Below are 21,341 nucleotides of genomic sequence, written 5' to 3' on the forward strand. Positions count from 1 at the left end.
GAGCTCTTTATTCACTTTCATATTTATTTTCCAATGTTACTCTCCAACAAGTTTGTAGAGAAGCATTATCATTGCCCTTTACAAAAGGAAAACAGAAGCTCTCAAGTATGGTTTGACCAAGACCCCAGGGCCCAATGGTATTGGAACCATGTCTTCTGCCTTAATTTCCTCATATCAGATAAAATCAGTTCATCTGAGGCCTGGGGAGGACTAGGCAGATACACTTTTGATTTTGTTTTGTCCTAAAGACATTTGCAATTTGGTGAGAAACAGATGGTGAACATATTAACTTGTAACTCAAGGTTTGAATTCACTAAGGGTTAATAAGGACACAAACAAAAAGTGTGGGTGCACAAAAGTAGGGAGTGATTAATTCTGTCTTTGTAATAAACAGCAGCTGCTCAGGGCAGCTTTTGACAGTGAGGGCTTGTGAGGTGTGGATGAAAGCAGGTGTGGGTGTGTGTACAGACAACAGAATGGCTAGGAGGGGGAAGACGGCAGCATTTCCAGTGTGTTCCCTGGCTGAGGGAGCAGGAGGGCGGTGGGGGCTCAGGGTAGATGACAGTGTGAGGTGGTACAATGTGTAGGCAACATCCAGAGTCTATCTTCCTGGCTAGCTGAATTGAGCTCTGCTCCCAGCAGAGCCCAGTAGTTTGTAGGCATCTACATTTCTGATGACACTGCAGGTCGAATGTGCTAAGACTCAGGTGGTCTCTGCCCCATAAAGCATCTGCGAAGATGAAGCAATCAGCCTACAGCCCTGCTCTGATGTCCTCTGCTTATTTTCCAGACTGTCTTCATTTTTACCAATTTCCCCAATGTTTCCTCCCCATTCCACTATCTGCCTGTATTTTTCAACTTGTTGAAACTTTTAAGTTTGTTCATTTATTTTTTTCTAAGTAGATGGTTATTCTGGAGTCTACATCATGATAATCTCATGGATTTTGGCATACATTTATCCCATATGTCTAATTTATTTACTTTTAAGTCATCAAAATGTACCCTCCCTAAACGAGGTAGTTCATGGTTAGTAAGACACTTGGTTAGCTCTTCAGTCACCTTCTTAAAACATTTTCTTTTCTTCAATTGCAGGAGACCATGACTTGCAAAGAGTGTATGTATTCCCTGCAGTCTTTTAGTGTTATCAGAATTTAAAAGGACACTCAGGATCTCTTTGTGTTTCCCTCTTGCCCATGCTTACATTGAATGTGCATGTCTAGCTTCTGCTTACTCTCTGGTCAGCATTTTCTCAGTTTACTGTCAGCATAAGACAGGCCAGAGTAATGTTAATCACCAAATTGACTTTGGTTTTGTCTGATATCTCCTCCTAATCCCCAACTTTCCTGCCTGTTATTAACCTTGACAACGGCTATGCCTTTAGGACTCTGAAGCTATTTTGTGATTGTGTGTGTGTGTGTGTGTGTGTGTGTGTGTGTGCGCATGTGTGTATGTATGTTGCTTGGGATTGAACCTAGGGGGTCAAGCATGCTAAGCAGGCACTACACCAGTGAGCTATATCTCCAGCTCCATTATTACTATCATCTGCAAAATCAAAGGAATTTTTTCTGAAATTTGGCAGATTAGCCTTTGCCCTGATTTCTCTTAGCACTCTCATTGCTGTAAGAGGAGGGACTTCTGATGGGCAAAGAGAAGCAGAGTCTGATCTGCTGGTTCTTGCTTTGCATGTGAGTGAGCAGAGGATAAGGAGGTGCTTCACAGCAGGTCTTGATGGTTTTCTTGATAAGGAAACTAATCCTTTTTAATAACAGAGCATCAGGTAACTAAGTGAAGGGAGGAAAAGAAGAGGATCTGGAAGCAAATAAATGCCCACTAGGAACCTCACATACTTTAATGCATTTAATCCTTACAGTAATCTAGGAGAAATACTAATGGTTTGACTTTATAGATGAAAGTAAACAAGCTTTGGTGACCTGCTCAAGGTCACTTTGAGAATCCGTGGTAGAGGTCCAGTTCTTCCCAGTATTCAGAACTAGCAAACTGCTGTGGGGATGGGCGCCTCAGGAAATGATTTGGTGTTGGTGATGGTAGGATTTTTTTCCCCTAGGAAACAGCTGTGACCACCTAGTTGTCCTGCTGAGTCTTTTCAGGCTCTCTGAATACCTTGTATCCGTGTCTACAAGTGTTCCTATGTTCCTCTGAAGCTCTCTACACAGATAGAGGTCACACATTCCCAAAATGTAAATCAGTCAACCAGGCAGTTTAGAGATTCTTATCCACTTAGACCTTTGGCTCTTGCTTGTGTTGGCTGGAAATGTGAGTGTGGAGGGTCAACTTGGGGACTAGTATGTTGGAGAAGTAGAAAAGAAGCCCACACGAGATGTGTAGGAGCAGCTGGGGATTCTGCTCTGAGATTCAAGTACAGCCATTGCTGGGGGCGAGGGCTTGTATTGAAGGGGACTTGTACTGAGGAGATGAGCTGGCATGCTGTGTATACCCACGCACATTCACATGGTTCAGCTTACATACAGTTTACAGAATCTGAAAATACGGTCATCCTTTGGTACCCACAGAGGATTCAATCCAGGACATCTTCCCTTGTGGATAGCAAAATATGTGGCTGTTCAACACCCTCATATAAAATGACATCTTATTTGCACAGAACCTAGGCACATCCTCCCAGAGACTTCAAATCATCTTTAGATTACTTATAATACTGAATGCAAGGAAAATCTATGTAAAGGAAGTCATGAGGCTGAAAGTCTGTACAGATACAATTTTTAAAACAAAAAATTTTCATCTCAATGTTGATTAAATTTACAGAGTTATGGTTGTACTCCCTTTGGCCCCTCTAATGTCCCACATCTGTCCAAACTACCTGGATGTTCTTCAGCACCAGCCACCCCTTAATGTGCTTAGGTTTTTAATCCAAAACCAGATTCTCAAAAAGACCAAACACTTGGGAGGAAAGTATCTCTAGGTACATGGTATACACAGTTATATGATATTTATCCTATGGGAAAACACTAGTTAAGGGGATTGGCTGAAAAAAAAACATTAAATGCCTTCAATGTGGTCATGTTTACACTCCTTTTGTCAACCAAAAATGTGTTTGTTTAAGCAGTGTCTCTGGCTTATTATAGTCATCACTCCCTCTCAGTAGCAGATAATGTGGTTGAATTTCACAAGTGTATGTAAATGATCCAGAGCAGCAGGGCAGCTGTCTTCAGTCAACATTGCCACATAGTGATAATTCCCAGGAATTATGCATTAATTTTTCATTTTTCTCTATTTCTAAAACTGAATTTGTTGTTTCGGGCAAAATATAGATACGTAGCCAAACTATCTCAGTGCTTTGGTGGGAATGTGAAATGGTTCTGTAAAGTGCTTTGTGAAATTGAAGCTCCCGGCCAAAGCTACTTTGTTAAAAACCAGGTCATATATTAAAACAAGAAAAGACAGCAAACAGCTGTCTCAAGTATATTTTGTCTCGCTTTTCTGCACCCCATGGATTTGCCTTTCCAGAGACTGCTCTGTTGCACATTCATAACACATAGAGTCTTATTTCCAGCCATGCTTGTTCCTTCTGAACACTGGAGACACAGATCCCATACCAAGCTCTGACGACCTTGCCTCCTGCAGTTGCATCTGTTTAAGCGGTGGCCATCGTAAAGCACTGGCGCTTTCTCAGCATCACAGTAGTTTTCTTGTGTCCCTGACCTCAGGAGGGTGCTCTCGCTGGGGGAAAGTAAAAATTTGTCAATAAATCTGCTCTAGAACCTCGGGTTAAGAGTCTTGAAACTATAGACTTTGGTGATTTAGATATTGCCTTAAATCACTGTAATTTGTCAGAAGTTTTGTGTTTTCTTTTTTAGAAGAAAATTTCCATTAGGTTTAATCTTCATGGAACTAAATTGTATGACTCTTCAAAAGCCATTTCTAAATAATCAGCAGTTGTTTTTCTACTGACCAGAGAACGGGGTCATCAAAAGAATTATCTTGCCCTAAATGAATCGATAAGGTTTCTGCAACTTACCAAATTTTTCATGGAATTTGCTTTTGAAAAGAACTTAACAATTTGATTCCAACGTTCAACTGGAAAAGTCACTGAATGACAGTAGCCAAGACATTTTTGTAAAAAGAATAAAGAAGGTGGACTAACTCCACCAGATAACAAACTCCCAAAAGAACTCAGAATAATTAGAGTGGAAAGATCTCGTAACAGAAGGGTACAGAAGCAGACCATGTATATATGGTGCAACCCAGCTATCTTTAGGGCCCCACCTAGCCCCATGTATGTACAGAATTATATTAAAAAGCAATAGGAATCTGTGAGTAGAAGCCATATTTATGAAGATCTTTAGATTTGCATGGATTTTTTAAAAGTATATACCCTAAAATGTTTTCCAGAATTCCTCTCGAATCATCCTTCACTTTCACAAAGGTTGCAGATTGAGAGCAACTGCAGTATTCCCCTGCTCCCTCTCCCTGGCTTCCTGGCTCTGCCTTCCTCCTCTCCCACACTGTGCTCCCTATCCTAAAGGGCTGCCCTGGGGAAGAACAGTTCAGCTCTCACTTCGACTCCTTTTCTAGAAAGCAAGAGATTCGTAGGATTCTGATGATGAAAATCTTCCAGAATTCTGATGAACAAAAATTTTCAACTTCATTTATTTGGGAATTTCCTGTAACTTAAACCTGGCTCTCTCCAAGTCACTGGAAAGTGTTATCATTATTGGCTATCCACTTGGAAAAAATAAAGTGACACTTATATTTTCCAAAATAAACTTTTTGTAACTATAGGTATCAGTAGATTAACATACATAATTGCTAGATTTGGAACATAAAATTTATCTGTTAAGGTTTAGGTTAAATTGATAAAGGGAGTTTTCTACTTTGTATGTTTCTGAAGTGTTTTGAATTTCTTTTATAAAAGTTTGTGTTACTTTGGTAATAAAACAAAATAGTTAAAGCACTTATTAAGGGCTGAGGACATAGCTCAGTGGTAGAGTACTTGCCTATAACATAAGCAAGACCTTGGGTTCCATCACTAGCACTTTTGAAAACAAACAAATAAAAAGCAAACCTATATGCATATATGCCCCTACAAGACCATGACATTTGAGAATTGAGATAGAAATAGAAGTCTCATTTAAAAAATCCTTAACTATCCTTTTCCCATTTCTTTTAAAATTTCTATTAGATTATATTCAGTACAAATTTACTATTTTAATGTATGGATAGGAGTTTTGATGAACTTGAAAAGTTGTGTAAACACCAACATAATTAAGACAGAAACAGCCTCAGCACTCTTCCTATTCCTTTATCCTACTCCTTTGTCACCGTAAACTCATCCATCCTCCATCTTCCATCTCTGGGGTTGTGTTCTCCATCCCTGCTTAATGCCTTTTTCAGAATGTCAGAGAAATGGGATGTCAAAGAAATAGAACCATAGAATCTAGCTTCTTTCACTTAGCATAACATGTTTGAGATTTATCCATGATGTTGTGTGTTATCAATAATTTTATTCCTTTTTGTGTCTGAGCAGTATTTCATTGTATGTGTACACTGTAGTTTGTTTATCCATCCCCACTATAGAGACAATTGAATTATTTCCAGTTTTCATAATGACTAATAATGCTGCTATAAATGTTTGCACACAGGTTTTTAATGTTTTCACATAGGTCAATACCCAGGAGTTGGTTTCACGGAGTCATGTGGTATCAGCTTGTGTACCTTTGTAAGAAACTGCCAATTCTTTCAAAGGAGATCATATCATTCTGCCCTCCCACCAGCAATGCATGAGAGTTCCAGTTGCTCTTTATCCTTATCAACACTTGATACTGTCAATTTATAAAAAAATTTAAACAATTCTAGTAGATGTGTATTGATATTTTATTGATTTTATTTTGCACTTCCCTAATGACTAATCCTCTTAAGCATCTCTTCAAGTGCTTGTCATCTATATATAGTTAATACACTATGTATCATATACATAGTTACACTATGTATCATAATCTATGTATCATATACATAGTTAATACACTATGTATCATAATCTTGAAAGAAGTGTTCCTCAGTATAAGACACAGAAAGAAAGACTCTCTTACAAAGAGGAAACAAATAATAGCACAAAGTGTTTTTTCACTGAATTAAGAGAAACTAGTAGTATAAATAAAACAAGTTAGCATATGTAGTAAAATACTTTTGAAACAACAGAATAAGTGCTTTGGAGAAGTATTTGATCCCCCTACTTCCTATTCATCTATCTTCTCTTTTGCCCTCTTTCCCCTGCCCCTCCCCTGTCTCTTCCCTTTCCCCCCTCCTTCTTCCTTTCCCTCTCCCTCCCTTTCTTCTTTCTCTCATTTCTCATATAAGAGAAACCATGTGATATTTACACCTGTGGGTCTGACTTATTTCACTTAACATTAATTTCTCAAGTAGCATCCATTTGCCTATGGATATCAAGTTCATCTTGCTTTATGGTAGAGTAGTACTCTATAGTATATAAATAACATGAAGTTATTGTTTAATTATCCAACTTTAAGTGTCCTTTATATATGAGATACAAATTACTTATCAGTTGTGATGTTTGCAAATATTCCCCCTCAATGTGTAGCTTGTTTTTTAAAAAATTTTCTTAATAGTATCATCAGCAGGGCCAAAGATAGTTAATTTTGATGAAGATCAGTTATTTGCCTTTTCTCTTTTAATACTGTTCTTGTGGTATCATAGCTAAGACTTTTTTTTGCCTATCTCAAAATCACAAAATTTTCTCCTGTTTCCTTCTAAAAGTTTTATAATTTTTGTTTAGATTGGGACCTCATTCATTTGAGTGAATTTTGAAGTAATTTTTGAAGTATATGCATATAGATGTCCAATGGTCCTAACGCCAGTTGTAGAAACGACTATCATTCCTTCATATTCATGTTTATTTTAAAAGAAAGATATGATTCTGCTTAGCAAGAGAATTCAAATGTCTTCCAACATAAAGGGAAAAAATCCTTTAGATCATTTGATTCAGAAGTGACTGAAAGAGCCCTCGTGTTCCTTTTGCTCAAGAGAACACACACGATGTTTTGTTAGTAGTATCATAAAACTAAACATGTGTTATGCTTGATTTCTGGAAGTTCTACATTGCTTTTCTTTGCTCAGCTTTGTGTGTGTGTGTGTGTGTGTGTGTGTGTGTGTGTGTGTGCATGTGTGTGTGTGACTAGGTATCACAACTAGGGTTCCTCTGCCACTGAGTTACATCCCCTGACCCTTTTAACTGTTTTGAGACAGATCTTGCTAAACTTCCCTGGCACAGCTTGATGTTGTGATTGTCCTGCCTCAGCCACTCAGAGTTCTCGGCTTAGACACACTTCACTTCAGCTGGCTCTTTGCTCAGCTTTTTAGAAGTTTTAACCATTCAGAGCCCCAAGGATCAAGAAATGGTTATTCTTTTTTCAATAAATCTCGTGAAAACTTCCAAATGAGAATGGAAATTAAAGCTCATTTAAAATAATTATTTTTTAAAAAAATTATAAATATTTCACCTGTGCAATAAAATACAAATAATAAAGAGAAATCATCTGAACATAGACAGCAGGGACATTGCTCTGTCTTCTCCTTCTTAGTCTCCATGACTGGCTTTCTTTCCTCCCCATGACTCCAGCTTTGGTGTGCCAAGGCTCAGTCCTCCGATCTCTTAGTCTTTCTTCCACTCCCTCCCTAGATGACTTCATGCACTCTAAAGGCTGCTCCATGAGTCAGTGCCACGCATCCAGTCCTTCTCTCCCTGAACTCCGGCCCGCTTTGTCTAGCTGCCTCTTCAACCCTTCCAAGTTGTAAATAGCAACTTCCCTAATGTAATGATCTCGGCTTTGCCACTTGGTCTTGCTCTTTGTCCAGTCTTACCCATCTTAGGAAAGTGGACCGCCATTCCTGCACTTGATAGTACCACAAACATGGCAACTCTCCCTCTCCTTCAGACCTGATGATATTCAGCCCTTTAACAGGACCCTTCAACCCAAACTGTTAAAATGCCTTGCCTGTGACCACCTCTCACTGCTGCTGCAGCCGCCTCTGGTCTGCACATGGCCTTGTTTCCTCACTCTGTTCTTAGTCTCCATACCCATCCTGCACACTGATCTGGGCACTGTAGCCATAGGATCACTAAAAACATAAATTACATCTTGTCCTTCCCCAGCTCAGATCACCCCAGTGGTTTAAAAAAAAAAAACACAATCTTAAGCAGATCCACATGATTTATTTGTCCTATAAGACGCTGCATGACCTGGTTTCAGCTGATCTCTCCAAATTTTTCTCTCCTGTGTCTTGTGCCCTCGCTCACTTCTGCTATTTGCTCATTCACCCTGTAGGGCTTTGCGTGGGTTGATTTTTACCTGGGGTCTCAAGGCTTTTGTGTGCAGGAGGCACTGACCTGCCAGAAGCTCCCCTGCCATGGAGGACCCCCTGACTCCTCTTTCACATACCTGCCATCCTGCCCCATCTTCATATTCTGCTGTATTTTTCTTTACAGAATTTGCCACTACTTGACTTTATGTTATTTATTTGTTTGTTTGCTGTCTGTCTCTGGTGCTGAAATGTAAGCTCCATAAAGGTGGAACTTCACACTCTTCAGTGGTGTATCGTCACCTCCCAGGACAGAGGTGAGGCCATAGTGGATTCTTGGTATATATTTCTGGCAGGATTTCATATAGGGTAGAATTACTGCATTCGGATTCCTTTGCACCCTATTTCCTTCCCACTCCTTGCAGAACTTATCACTGTTAATAGTTTGGGAACCAGCTCTTTGGACTTCCAAAAATGCATTCATAAATGTAGCTAGACAGCTTTTTATGATAATGAAAATTGTTCTACACCATACCTTTTTTCTGTTAGTATTTCAGACATTTTCTCCTAGTATTTTATCTACCTATTCATCTATTTATATCAGTTTATATAGATAGTTCTTTTTTTTGAGTTAACTATTCAAACTGCTCTTAAACTCACTGTATAGCCCATCATATCCTCAACTTGTGGTGAACCTCCTGCCTCAGCCTCCTGAGTGCTGGGATTACAGGTGTGCACTATCACACCCAGCTAGATAATTCTTTTTAAATGGCTACATTATAGTCTATAGTATAGATTACCACAATTTACTTAGTCATTTTCTTATTAATAGTGAGTGCATCATGTCCATCTTTTCACAATTATAAACAAGGTTGCAGTGAATATATTTATACATGAATCTTTGTACACATGGGCAAATAGAATAGTCAAACTGTGGAATTGCTTATTAAGAACTTGCTATATACTAATTTCTCCTCCTAATAGAGTATACTATGTTATACTACCAGCACCAGTATAGAAGTGTCTGCTTCTCCACATCTTTGCCAATGCTAGATTATCACCATACTTTCATAATATTATTCCATGTTAGTGAAAAATGTTTAAACTTAGTGTTAAGATCAGTGGTAAAGCACTTGCCCTGGATGTGCAAGGTCCTGGGTTCAATCCCCAGCACTGCAAAAGAGGAAGATGACCAGAAGCTTGAATCATAGGTAGGCAATACACATTTTCTAGACTGATAAGCTCCTATTTCTAGATTATAAATTAGCCTGACTTAAAAAAGAAAGCTTGTCCCTTCTGAAACAAATGGAATAAATTAAAGGAGTAAAGGAACTTGAGATGAGAAACATCTGCTGGGGTAAGAGCCTTCCAGAGACCTGCCTGCTGTATCCTCCCATGAGGTGTGCTTAGAGATCTGAAACCATAAGCCCAGTTTCCTAATTTTCTTGCTATAAAAATATTCCTAGATTTTTTTTTTTGCCTTAAAAAGAATCAACAACACAAAAGCTCAAGTATTAGAGTTGGCTGGAGAATAAATGGAAGTTGTAGCACTTGGTGATTCATTGTTATTTGACAACTTTGTGGTTTCTGCTGGGCCTTGCTGGACGTGCACTCAGAACAAGGGAGTTGTCTGTTTTAGTGACTAGGACTGGTGTCCAGAACAGGGGCATGGAGATGAATAAAAAGAGCAATGCCAAATCAGAGTGGAGAACTGGTTCACCAGCTGCACCCAGGGGCTTCAGTCATGGCGGTAAATTTTAGGCCAGGCCTAGTGTGAAAATTAGTTGGCTTTTGCTTGCTTGTAGTCCATCTTCAGGGCTGCACAGAGGCCCAGAGGGAACCTAAATATTCTCTATTTTCATCAGCTTCCAAGTGAGAGGGAGGTAGTTTTGTGATATCTGCGATTAGAGTTTGAAGGGTTCGTTGAAATTAGCTACTCTTACCAATACAGATACAAAACTGAGATCCAGAGAGGCAAAATGATACGTCATGATCAAGATATTCTAAACCTGGGCTATTAGGCAATGAAGAGAATGAGGTTTTTTATTTGCACTTCAAAGACTTAGGTTATCAGGCAGAAAAACACTCTTGCTTTGAAATCAAACAGATGTAGCATGTAACTAACTAGTGTACACTGTGTCTCATTGCACCCCGCCTCCTGTCCAGTATGGCTGACAGTGTGAATCAGCCCCCAGTCTCTGAACCCTCCTGCAGCATAGCGCTGTAGGCAGCCAGTCATCACCAGTCTGAGTTTTCATGTGAATTAGAATCTGTCATCCTCCTCTTCTAAATGATCAATCCATGTGATTCATGGGTGGTGCTAACAACACTGGACTTCAGGCCAGAAGAACTTGGTGCTAACAGCACTACACTTCAAGCCAGAAGAACTTGGTGCTAACAGCACTAGACTTCAAGCCAGAAGAACTTGGCTTGTCCTTCAGTCTTAGCTATACTATTTCAGACAAGTCATTTAACCTTTCTGAGACTATTTGTCTCTAAAATGAAAGAGTTGAATTAAATAACCCATAAGCATCCTTTCATCTTGGAAAAATGTTATGATTCAAGGCACATAGACCTCTCAGTCTATGAATTCAGTTACAAGTAGATAATTGAGCAAAGACTATAGGTGGTTCTTGGTAAGGTGGTAAATTTTGAAATCTGGAAGTATATATTTCTAGCTTTTTCTGATTACTTCTTTTCATCTTCCTGGTTCCATTGACTTATATCCCTGAAACCAGAATTTAGGGATTCACAAAGGGGAGAGACGGGAAAAGTTCACTTAAAACCACAGGATTCTCAGGAACCTCTTGTTGGCTGAGGGGGACATAAATATTTTCACACACTCAGCTGATCAGATCTCTCCATTGCCTACCCACCCTGAGTTTGTAAGTCTCGAGTTGCTTTTTTCTCCCTTCCTTTCCTCCATTTAAGCCTCCTTATGCGCAGGCGGCCCTGCCACTAGACAAGTCTCAGCACGTGGGCTTCTCTGGGCTCCCAGCCTTGTCCACCCCCATGCCTTGTGGTGACCTGCCTTCCTGTCTGTCTTCCAGGCTCCCCTCCCCTTCGGGCATATCCTCTCCTCTCGGTGATCACCCGGCAGCCCACGGTCATCTCCCACCTGGTCCCCACCACTCCAGGACTCGCCCCCGTGTTGTCCCGCCATGTGGCCGAAGCTGCATCTGCTGAGGCCCAAGGTGGTGAGGCTCTAGCCAGCAGCGAGTCAGAGACAGAGCAGCCCACACCCCGGCAGAAGAAGCCCCGCCGGAGTCGCACCATCTTCACTGAGCTGCAGCTCATGGGCCTGGAGAAGAAGTTTCAGAAACAGAAGTACTTGTCCACCCCAGACAGGTGAGGATGCGGGGAGGGGACTCTGCAGGGCATGTTTTTAGAAAGAGAAGACTCGTTTTGTTTTGTTCCAGCGTGGGACATGGTACCACAGCGACTGTTTCAGTGCTACACAACAGTACGGGAAGAGTCATATTCTTTGCCTGAACTCATCTCAGCCTGGGGGTAACAGAATGCAGTCCACAAGAATCCACCATATCAGCCCCCAGAGTCTGCCCATGGCTGAACATGTACTCATCATTCTTTCCCACATTTTAACTCCAGTATAACAAACAAAGGAAAATGGTAAAAATAGTTGCCCAAGCTCTCAGCTGGGAAGCAAGCAGGCTTGGTTTTTAAAGCCACTGACACTTAAAATCAGGTACAATGGAACTAGATCTGGAATTGGGATCCATGATCTCAGTCTTGCCCCCACCCTGCTACCTCTGATCTGAGACGGTTTTCTGGCCTTGGCCCTTGAAGGACCAGATTGACCTTGTCTTAGTGAATCTGAGAGCTGTCAAGTCAGAACCACTTGGCAGGGCCCAGGAGGAGCTGGAACAGGGTCCCTTCTAAAGCACTTTGAGGTCCAGCTGGGCAGACTGTGATCCTTGCTTTCCTTGAAGCCTCTCTTAAGTTACTGTCTTAACTGCAACGTATGCAAGAATGTGTCTTTCTTGTTCCTTGAACTGACACAGGTATAGCTGAGCTAATGTGTGATTCTATTATTGGGAGGATTTCCTAGGTCATTTTTCTCTTCTTTTGCTCACTACCTTGTCCCTATCAGCTTCAATGAGTCCTACCAATAATGAGGAGATTCAAAAGAGTCTCTAAAGCTATTGTATTCAGTAGTATGATAAAAATGAAAAGTGAAAGAGGAGTCTGTAGATCATCTGCTAAAAGGGAATCCATCTCCTGAGTTCAATAACCAGGTACCACCAGCTGTTTGCTGAGGGTTTCCTGGGTACTGGCCTCTGTGGCAGGTGTTATGGTCAAAAAGTAGTAGACAAGAGCTCTGCTGTGAAGGAGGTCATGGGCAAGGAATGACAGAATAGACCACAACATGGTGAGCCAGATACTAGTGCCATTTTGGTGCTGAGGGCTATAGGAACCAAAAGATATTGATGAAGGTAGCAGGTGGATTAGGGATGCCTTTTCAGAAGAGGCAACACTTAAAGAGTTTTGATTCACAGAGGGAGTAGCACACAAAAGGCACAGAAGCAAGTTTTGTTGGACATATTGAGGGAAGCACAAGTGGTTGAGACATCACCAGCTTATAGTGTGAATGGGGACATTGTAAGAGGTGGGGCTAAAGAATGAAAGGAAGACCTCACATTCCTGGCTGAGGAATGTTTCGGGCTTTGTTGTTTAGGTAGTCAGCAGCCACTAAGAGCCAGAAGTGATGTGATGGTGCTTGCATTTTAGAACCAGGGCTTTGGTGGCACCGTAACGGATTGGTTAGGAGTGGCAGAAGATGGAGGAGGGAAACCAGTTAGGAAGGAATCCAGGATGTTGACAGTGGGAACAGAGAGGAGAAAATAGATGTGAGAAAAATTTTGCAGATAGAATGGGCAGAATTGATGGTGGGGAAGAAAGAGAACAGAAAGTTGAGAATTCTCTGGTTCCTAGATGGGCCACCAGTAAATACGGATGCCATTCAGTGATGTGGAAAGATGACAGTGGGCAGGGTGGGCTTGGTGGGGAAAGAGTGAGTTCTGTTTTGGATCTGCACACTTGGGGTGCCTTCAGGTGGGTACTGCAGGTAGGTTTGTGAATTGGGGATTTAGCTGGGATCTCCAGACATGAAGTGCTGCTTAGATGTGCTGGCAGGTAACCGAGGGCCTCATGGGCCTAGGCAGCCCTGAGCTTCTCATGAGCTGCATGGTGGTGTGCCTAAAAGGCTTCAACATGTGGGGCTAAAACTTTAGGCTTATTTTTCAGAAGCCGGAGAACATTTTACAGAAATGTTAGTTGTCAATAAACCTCTTGGGACTTCCCCATACCTGTCTGGGCATCTCTCAGGTGACCTACACAGAACTGATTCACTTGCCTGGGGAGGAGGACATATCTGGCTGGCTCGAAGCTGCTGCCTGAACGTGCCCTCTCGGATGTTCCTCAACTCCCTACGTGACCAGGGCCATGAGCACTCCCTCCTCCCACAGCTTCTACCCTCGTCCTCTATGTTTATTTCTCTGGTTTCCTAGGTGATTCCATTTAAGTGAATATGCAGGGAAGTGAGAATCTGTAATGGTGGCAGGTAATGAGAGAAAGCTGATGACAGTGAAATGTGTTTCTGTAGCCAGAGTGAGTCAAGGATGCATTTTTCCCAAGTGAGCTAATACCATTTGCTAATGCAGTGGCAGAGCTGTGAACCTTCCATTGACTAACGCACCTGATGGCCTCAGGTGAACTGGGCTTGGAGAGGTACTGCTGGAGCCCAGGAGGCCCAGCACACCAGAAGTCTGTGGGATGGTGCTCTGGGTCCTTGGTGCTCAGTGAACGTCTACTGGGACACAGTGCTTTTTTAATGGGAAAAACTGAGCACTTTTGGCCCTGGGAATTTATTGGCTTCTTTCTGTTACTTATTTTCAATAAAACTTTCAGCTGCTGGTTTTCCTTCTAAAGAGATGGCTAGCTATATGTGAATGTAGAATTAAGACAGATTCTGAAATCTGTCAAAGGTACACTCCACTTATTAGAGATTTGATCTGTGCACTCTAGTCAGAGCAGGGGCCCTGATGAGAGTACCAGGTATCAACACTTGGAACCTTCAGGACCAGTACCCATGGGTCCTGCTAATCAGTAGATGTCTTCAGGCAGAGAAAGCTATAGCTGAGAACTTGCACTTAACCCTCCGCAGGACTCAGGCTGTGCCTGCATTGGTATGGTATGCAAATGGCTACTCTCAGAAACCTGGGGACCTTCAGAGTGGTAGTCACTGACCAAACTGCTTTACAAGTCCACACTGCTCCACTGGGCACGTTGGTGCTGCAGGAAGGCGGCTAATGTTGTTGCTTCAGGGAGCCTTCCAGGTGGTACTCAGATAGAGTTGGGGTCTGACCCACACAGGTCAGAGGGTACGGCCTTGAGGGCCAGCGTTAGGATACTGGCTACAAACTGTCCTTACTTGCTACTTTCCTGCTCTCCACTTAGGTTGTTTGCTACTCCCTGAAGTGTAGCATTCCTGCATTTCTTCCTGACAGATCTGACTTGTACAAAAATATTGTGGGTGGGGATGCACCCTGTTATAGCAGGTGGCATGCAAGTTAGACACAAGTGGATTTGAACCCTGCCTCCACCTCTTACTCCTCCAGGATCAGCTGAGATACTCTGATCAACTTCACAGTGTGGTACAAGGAAAACATAAGACAGCACGTGGCAAGCCCTTTGCGTGGAGCCTGTGATGCTCAAGGAACAGCAACTGTGCTGTTGGAAGTAGCCCACTGCACACTCCTCATGGAGGGATTTGGCTTTTAGAACTTTTCAGAAAGCCACAGAGAAATGCAGAATATGATTAGCAACGGCTGTGGAAAGTAGGAGGTGCTACAGCTTTAATTTTTCATTGGAGATATTTGTAATATTTAATCTTTTTGCACATTTGAATTTTTATAACAGTTCAGGGCAGCTACAGTACGGGAATCATCCATCAAAAAGTATTTTTGAGCCCCTGTTTTGAACTTATCCATGTGAGAGGCACTTCTGTGGATATAAATGAAGTGGACTGTTGTTGAGTTAGGGAGGCAGGAATAACACATGTGAAGAGACTGACCACAGTTGAGGACATGGGACCACCTAGTTGGTTGCTGCCCTGTGAGAGGGGGCAGAGGAGAGGGGTCACAGGAGCCAGGAGGCTTACCTGCTGGAGATGGGAACTGAACAGCATCTGGAATGGTGAGTAAGATTCCACAGATGAATGACTTTACCTTTCATTTCCAGTTTGGACTTTGGGTCAAAGTACTCATCTCATGGAGGATCTGAGTGATTAGAGCAGGATTTTGTAATGATTGCTCAGACATCCTTTGCAAATCAGTTACAGACCAGGAATGTTTTTGAAATGGGGACTGCCTCAGATGTTCTTGGGTGTGGCCGCCTATTCCTCAGCTTCCCAAAATTTCTTCCATAGGCCTCTTGGAAAGAAAGAAAAGCCCTTTGGGGAAGAATTAGCTTAAGTGGGGAGGTCCGAGCTGGAGCAGGTGCCTGGCGCTAACCAACAGGCCCTCATCGCTCTTGCCCTCTCCCATCTTCCTCATCTTTGCTTTGTATCTCATGCCTTCTAGGTTGGATTTGGCCCAGTCTCTGGGACTCACTCAGCTGCAGGTGAAGACTTGGTATCAGAATCGCAGAATGAAATGGAAGAAAATGGTAAGAAAGGAAAGAGTTGTTCTAACCATGTGCCAATCCTGATGGGAAGAACTCTTACTACAGAGCTGTAGGAGGCAGGCAGTACCCTTTGGTGGTTTGGGTTGTGAGGTGGGAAGACCTTTTAAGATGCTGGCTGGGCAGGAGACAATTTGAACTTGACCTAGATCTCTTAACCAGAGGGATATTCTTTTTCAGTTAAGATCAAAGATCACAAGCCTCCCAGCTGCTAGTTTGAACACTACCTTTGACCTTGTCAGAGGCCTTGCTTCTTCTCCCACCAATAGCTAAGAACAGAAGACTGTAACATCTCCCCCATAGGGACAGCACATGTCTTCCCTGTAATGCAGAGACCCTTACCCTTGGGGGCAGCTGAGTCACTTGGGTGGCAGGCAAGTCTGCCAGAGTCTAGGCCCCCTTTCAGGATTGCGACTGTTGCACCTGTGACAGGGCTGGGGACAGGCATGTCAACAAGCACCCAGGTTGTTCTGAAGTACCTGACCTAATGATCACGGTTTCTGTACTATGGCTTGTGAGCCTTTTGGATAAATACTCCCACCTTTGGTTTTTAAATGTACTGAGAACAAACATCTCTACATTTTGTTTACATTTTGAAAAGAACTTAATTTCATTATTGTCTATCTTTCTTTTCTTTTGAAAAGCACTGTTAAACTCAAATTTCCCAAAGTAGTTGACGGCTTAATTTCCCACTTCTGTAAGTTCCCACATGGAACAAGGTCAAGGCCCAGAGAAGAAAAAAGAGGTGTGGAGGTAGACACCAGTACCCATGTCCTCTGACACGGGTCTCCTTCCCAGCCTCATGGACCCTTACTGACTCTTTCTACCCCTTATGGACTGGGTACATCATGCCTTCCTTGGGACAGTCTAACTTGCTATCATTTCTGGTCACAGCCATATTTCCTGGTGTTGCAAAGGCTGGAAAATGTCATCTCTCAACAATAAGCACATTTCTCACACTTGCAAGTTTGGACTGTCCTTGCTATTTCTTGGTATTGTCTGATATCATTGAAAGAGAATAAAGAATAAACTAAATGTTAGTGGGCATGCAAGTGAATAGTAATGGGAGAAATTAGAAAAAAAATCAACAAGCAGCAGTTACTATACTCCCAGAGAGGAAAATCCTGAGCAGACCTCATAATCTCCTTTGGGGGATCCTAACTTGAGATGGCAGTTTTCAAATGGAGGTGCCTTGGCTCATGAAGCTGCTCACAAAGCAAGGCAGAGACACTAGTTGCATGTATAAACAACCACACATGCTATAAATACAAAACCCCATAATGTCTCTTGTGAATCATGCCTTTTCCTGTGACTATGGGAAGTAATGAAATAAAACATAACCCTTACCTTCATGGAATCTATGACCTAGTTAGAAAAAGAAGGCCCAGGAAGCAGTAGCGAGGACATTATGATTAAGTCCTATTTGTTTATTATAGATTCATCAACCCGTTATAAGTACAGAGCAGAGGTGGTGAGGAAGGTTGGGAGAGATGTTGAAACTGAAAGACGAATGAGATTCAGCTAAACAACCAGTCATTCCAAAAGCTCTACATTGCTACGCACCTGAAACTTACGGTGGAAAACCGTTTGGGGGATTGTTCTCTGAAAGAACCAGACTGGGGAGTGAGAACTGCTGGGCCGCGTTCCCATGCTTGCCAGTGCCTTACTGGTTTGGGGCAAGTCCCTTCAGTGCTCTCTGTACAAGCTCCACCACCTACCTCCTGCTTCGTCAATCATCGTCATCGGAATCAGTGTCTCCTGAGTAGCAGAGGCATTGTTCAAATTGGTTATCAGTAATCTGCTCATGAGTCAGACGACTAAGGAACTGACAGCCAGCCCTCTCTGCCTGTACCGCCCAGTACCTGTAGGAAGACGCATGCGCCTTCGCTTCTGACGTCACTTGTTTTTCACCAGCCACTGTGCTGCTGACAGTTTGTGGGCTGGTTGTTGATAGTTATGGATACTGAATAAACCAAAATGGGAATATCTCAGCAGAATTAACGTCAGAGGATGTTCTAGGCCAACTAGACGCAGGTCCCTTTAGGAAACAAAAGAGCCAGGCTTTTCATTTTACACTAGTAATAATTCATCGTTAGTTTCATTAGGCAGTGTAGATGCAGAGACAAACTATGAATCTGTCCATTAAAAAATAAAATCGAAAAGGTAATCAGACAAGTGGGAGAGACAGACTTTAAAACTAAACTATACTGAGAGAATGGGGCAACTGTGGGAGGATTTACAGGATTCAGAATTAGGACAGAGAAGGGAAGAATTCATGGAAGAGGCAGCACCTAAGAAGTTTCAGTAGATAGATAAAAATGTGCTCAGTGAAAGTGGGAAGGAATTCAGGTAGACAGTAGGGACAAGAGTCCTTGGGTGTGCTTAAGCGTTTCAAAATGGCAGGAGCTACCTGTGAGGGACTGTCTTCGCTGGGAGTCTGAAATCTGACTCCCTTGGAACAGCAAGGCATTGTTGAGATTTGGATTGCTTCATCTGTTTTCCTGGTAAAACTCTTTCAAGGCTATCTCTTCAGGTACTGAGAGGAAAAGAAAAAGATAATTGGGTAATAAAGATGTCTCAAGGCTAGTAACCTAATTGGAACTGGAAAAAGATTAGCACTTGTTTCTCATACTTATTCACACGGCTGCCAAGGACTACCTGCCAAAACCCAGATAGCATCTCCAACTAGTTTTGACTGGTCAGCATTTGTAATCTATAGCGGGTTGGGTAAATTTAATCTTGCACATTCGATGGGACACTCACCCTCTATTCCATTTCTGTTGGCATCAACTCCAGTAGGATCCACAGTGTTTTGCAACAGGCTGAAAGCATCTTATTATTCAATGATCTTGTTTCAGCTTTAAAATATAGTGAGATGATCCAAATGGATACCACATTCCTTTCCCATTTGCAGAATTTGTGTGGGCCACACACCACCCACCATCATTATCTTTTGCACTGAAAGTCCCAGATAGCTGAGAATTCTGTGAAATCATTACCAGTTACTATCTATGTAATCTTGGACAGGTTTCTTAACCTGTGGGTGCCTCATCAGTAAAATGACTTACATGTACCTTGTAGAGTTGTTTTATCAACTGAGCTAATTTCTATACAACATTGAGGACAGTGCAGGCCAGGTAGGATGAAGCCAAGCAATGTTAGCTGGCATTGTTACTGCTGTTATTTATCTATCCACAAAATCCATGTCTCCAAAGAATCCAAACTTTTGGAGGCTAACAAAGATAAGCTGAAATGAAATTCTATGGGTTTCTGGGACCCTGAGCTTTTCTTTTGGATAAGAGTAGTACTGGGTGTTGGGCATTTGAAGCCCTGTTTAAGGTGTAACAGAACATCTGCTTTCAGGCTGTGACAGTCAGCTAAGGTGAGCAGTAATGTTCTCAGAGGAGATTTATGCTGGAGCATCCAAACTTGTTTTTCTCAGCTTCATGGAAGCTGCCCTCAGTTATATGGCCTGTACAGTTCTAAAAAGCTACAGATAGAGAGGAAATAGGAGCAAAAGGCACAAAGGTCAAGAGTCTACTGCCTGGAATCTGCAGGGACATTGGGAAATTGCAGATAAATCCCAGACACAGAAAAAGCACTGTTGAATTTTATGTGTCCTTTACACATTGTACAGAATCAAATACTGTTACGAGTGTTGGATTTGAATAGTTAAGGGTGTTGTGTTCAAATTCCAGCTCTGCCCTTGACTAGCTCTGATCCTGAAAAGCCCTTTCTATTAGCTGTTCATATCTCAGAAGGGAGGGAGGGAGAAGATTCCCTTCTGCACCAATATTCTGTGCTCTCTAGCCAGAGTGCCTGTCCACCACCTAAATACCTCTAGAAGGAAGCAAAAGACCATCTTCAAAGCTTCAGTGCCAGAGCATTTGAATGCCTTGCTCTAGAGTTGGGAAGAAAACTGTCAGCAGCAAGAGATAATAAAAATAGATGGTACGCTACGTGTTTCTCCAAGAAGCAGAGAGAAGCATATGGCCTCCGGTACAATGGGTTGTCTGGTATCACTGACCAAGGGGACAAATGAGTTCTAGGAAAAGCTGGGGAGAAGGGCTCCTGGGCGGAGGGCCACAGGGTGCACAGGAGTGCAGTTCCTGGGCAGGGAGGTTCGGAGATAATTGCATGTCTCAGGTGCGCTTGGAAGCAGGGGCCAGAGGTTGATGTGGAAAGCAGCCAATAGGGTAGTTATCTCCTAATTATTGCTTGCACTGGAATGTTTTATTCCATTTAAAAATGGTCTGATTGTTTTGATTTCTTTTTCATGCTGTAGGAAAACAGCCAGATGAGATCGATCCAAGCTGTGTGGGTGGTGTTCTCTAATTGCTGGGCTGGACTTTCTTTTGCCAATTAGGTGGCTTCCTCAGACCTGCCCTTTTAAAAACATGATTACTACATGGGGCAACTTACTTTTGTATAACCTCTTTCATACCCAGTGGAGCTGCTTTCACCAAGTAAATTCCTTCTTGGCACACTCAGGTGGTTTCAAAAGCCTTTGCTCAGCCTGAAATCAAAATCAGATACTGACTTACCTGAAAAGGAGTGAAGGGACATCTCCTCCCCAGAGATGTTTTCTGTCAGCATCCATACCTCATTAAAGGTCCCTTCAAAAGTCTGTGTTAGCTGTTTGGGTGGATTCAAACAGATAGAGCCGACTCATTGCAAAAAGGAGATATTTACTGAGAACATATGGCGTTCTTCATACCTGTACACGAAAATAAACTTAAAATTTCTGATAGACTTAAGCAGAGAAGCGAAAACTATAAAAATCTTAGAAGACAAAATGAATAAATATCCATAATATGGGGTTAGACAAATCTCCCCTAGAAATGACACTGATGGCATAAACAACAACAAAAATTAAATTGAACGTCATGAAAATTACAAACTCTTGTGCTGTGAAGAAAATCATCAAGAAAGTGAAAACATGACCCACAGAATGGGAACTAATATTTCCAAACCTTATATCTGATAAGGAACATTTACAAAATATTTAAATAATTCTTACAACACACTAAGAAAGAGATAGCCACGTTTAGAAAGGGTAGTAAAGGATTTGAATAGAGTTTCCTCCAAAGAAGATACACAACTGCCCAATAAGCATGTGAGAAGATCCTGAACATCATTAGTCATCAGGGAAATGCAAATCAAAACCACAATAAGAGACCACTTTGCACCTACTGGGATGACTGTAATGAAGAAGTCATAATAGTAAGTAAGGATGTGGAAAATGGGAATCCATACATACCGTTGTTTGGAATGAAAAATGGTGTAGCTGCTCTGGAAAGAACAACTGGGATGAAGGAAAGGAAAAAAGAAAGAAAGAAGGAAGGTAA

At 42.1% G+C, this 21,341-nt stretch overlaps 1 protein-coding gene and 1 long non-coding RNA gene across 2 annotated transcripts in view; one reads left to right on the forward strand and one right to left on the reverse strand.

The window, feature by feature from the left end:
• Barx2 (BARX homeobox 2) overlaps positions 1–21,341 on the forward strand; it is a 72,350-nt gene that overhangs the window by 46,804 nt on the left and 4,205 nt on the right. The window contains exons 2-3 of the mRNA XM_005378547.2: positions 11,343–11,640; positions 15,894–15,978. Of these exons, the coding sequence (XP_005378604.1) occupies positions 11,343–11,640; positions 15,894–15,978 (383 nt within the window). The remainder of the gene's footprint in view (positions 1–11,342; positions 11,641–15,893; positions 15,979–21,341) is intronic.
• On the reverse strand, positions 3,402–21,338 carry LOC102016997. Its single transcript, XR_260032.1, has 2 exons — positions 17,712–21,338; positions 3,402–3,696 (listed from the first exon to the last, which is right to left on the reverse strand). It is a non-coding gene; the product is annotated as an uncharacterized LOC102016997 (long non-coding RNA).

The sequence above is a fragment of the Chinchilla lanigera genome, unplaced genomic scaffold, assembly GCF_000276665.1.
Source record: "Chinchilla lanigera isolate Chin_1 unplaced genomic scaffold, ChiLan1.0 scaffold00011, whole genome shotgun sequence".
NCBI lineage: Eukaryota > Metazoa > Chordata > Mammalia > Rodentia > Chinchillidae > Chinchilla > Chinchilla lanigera.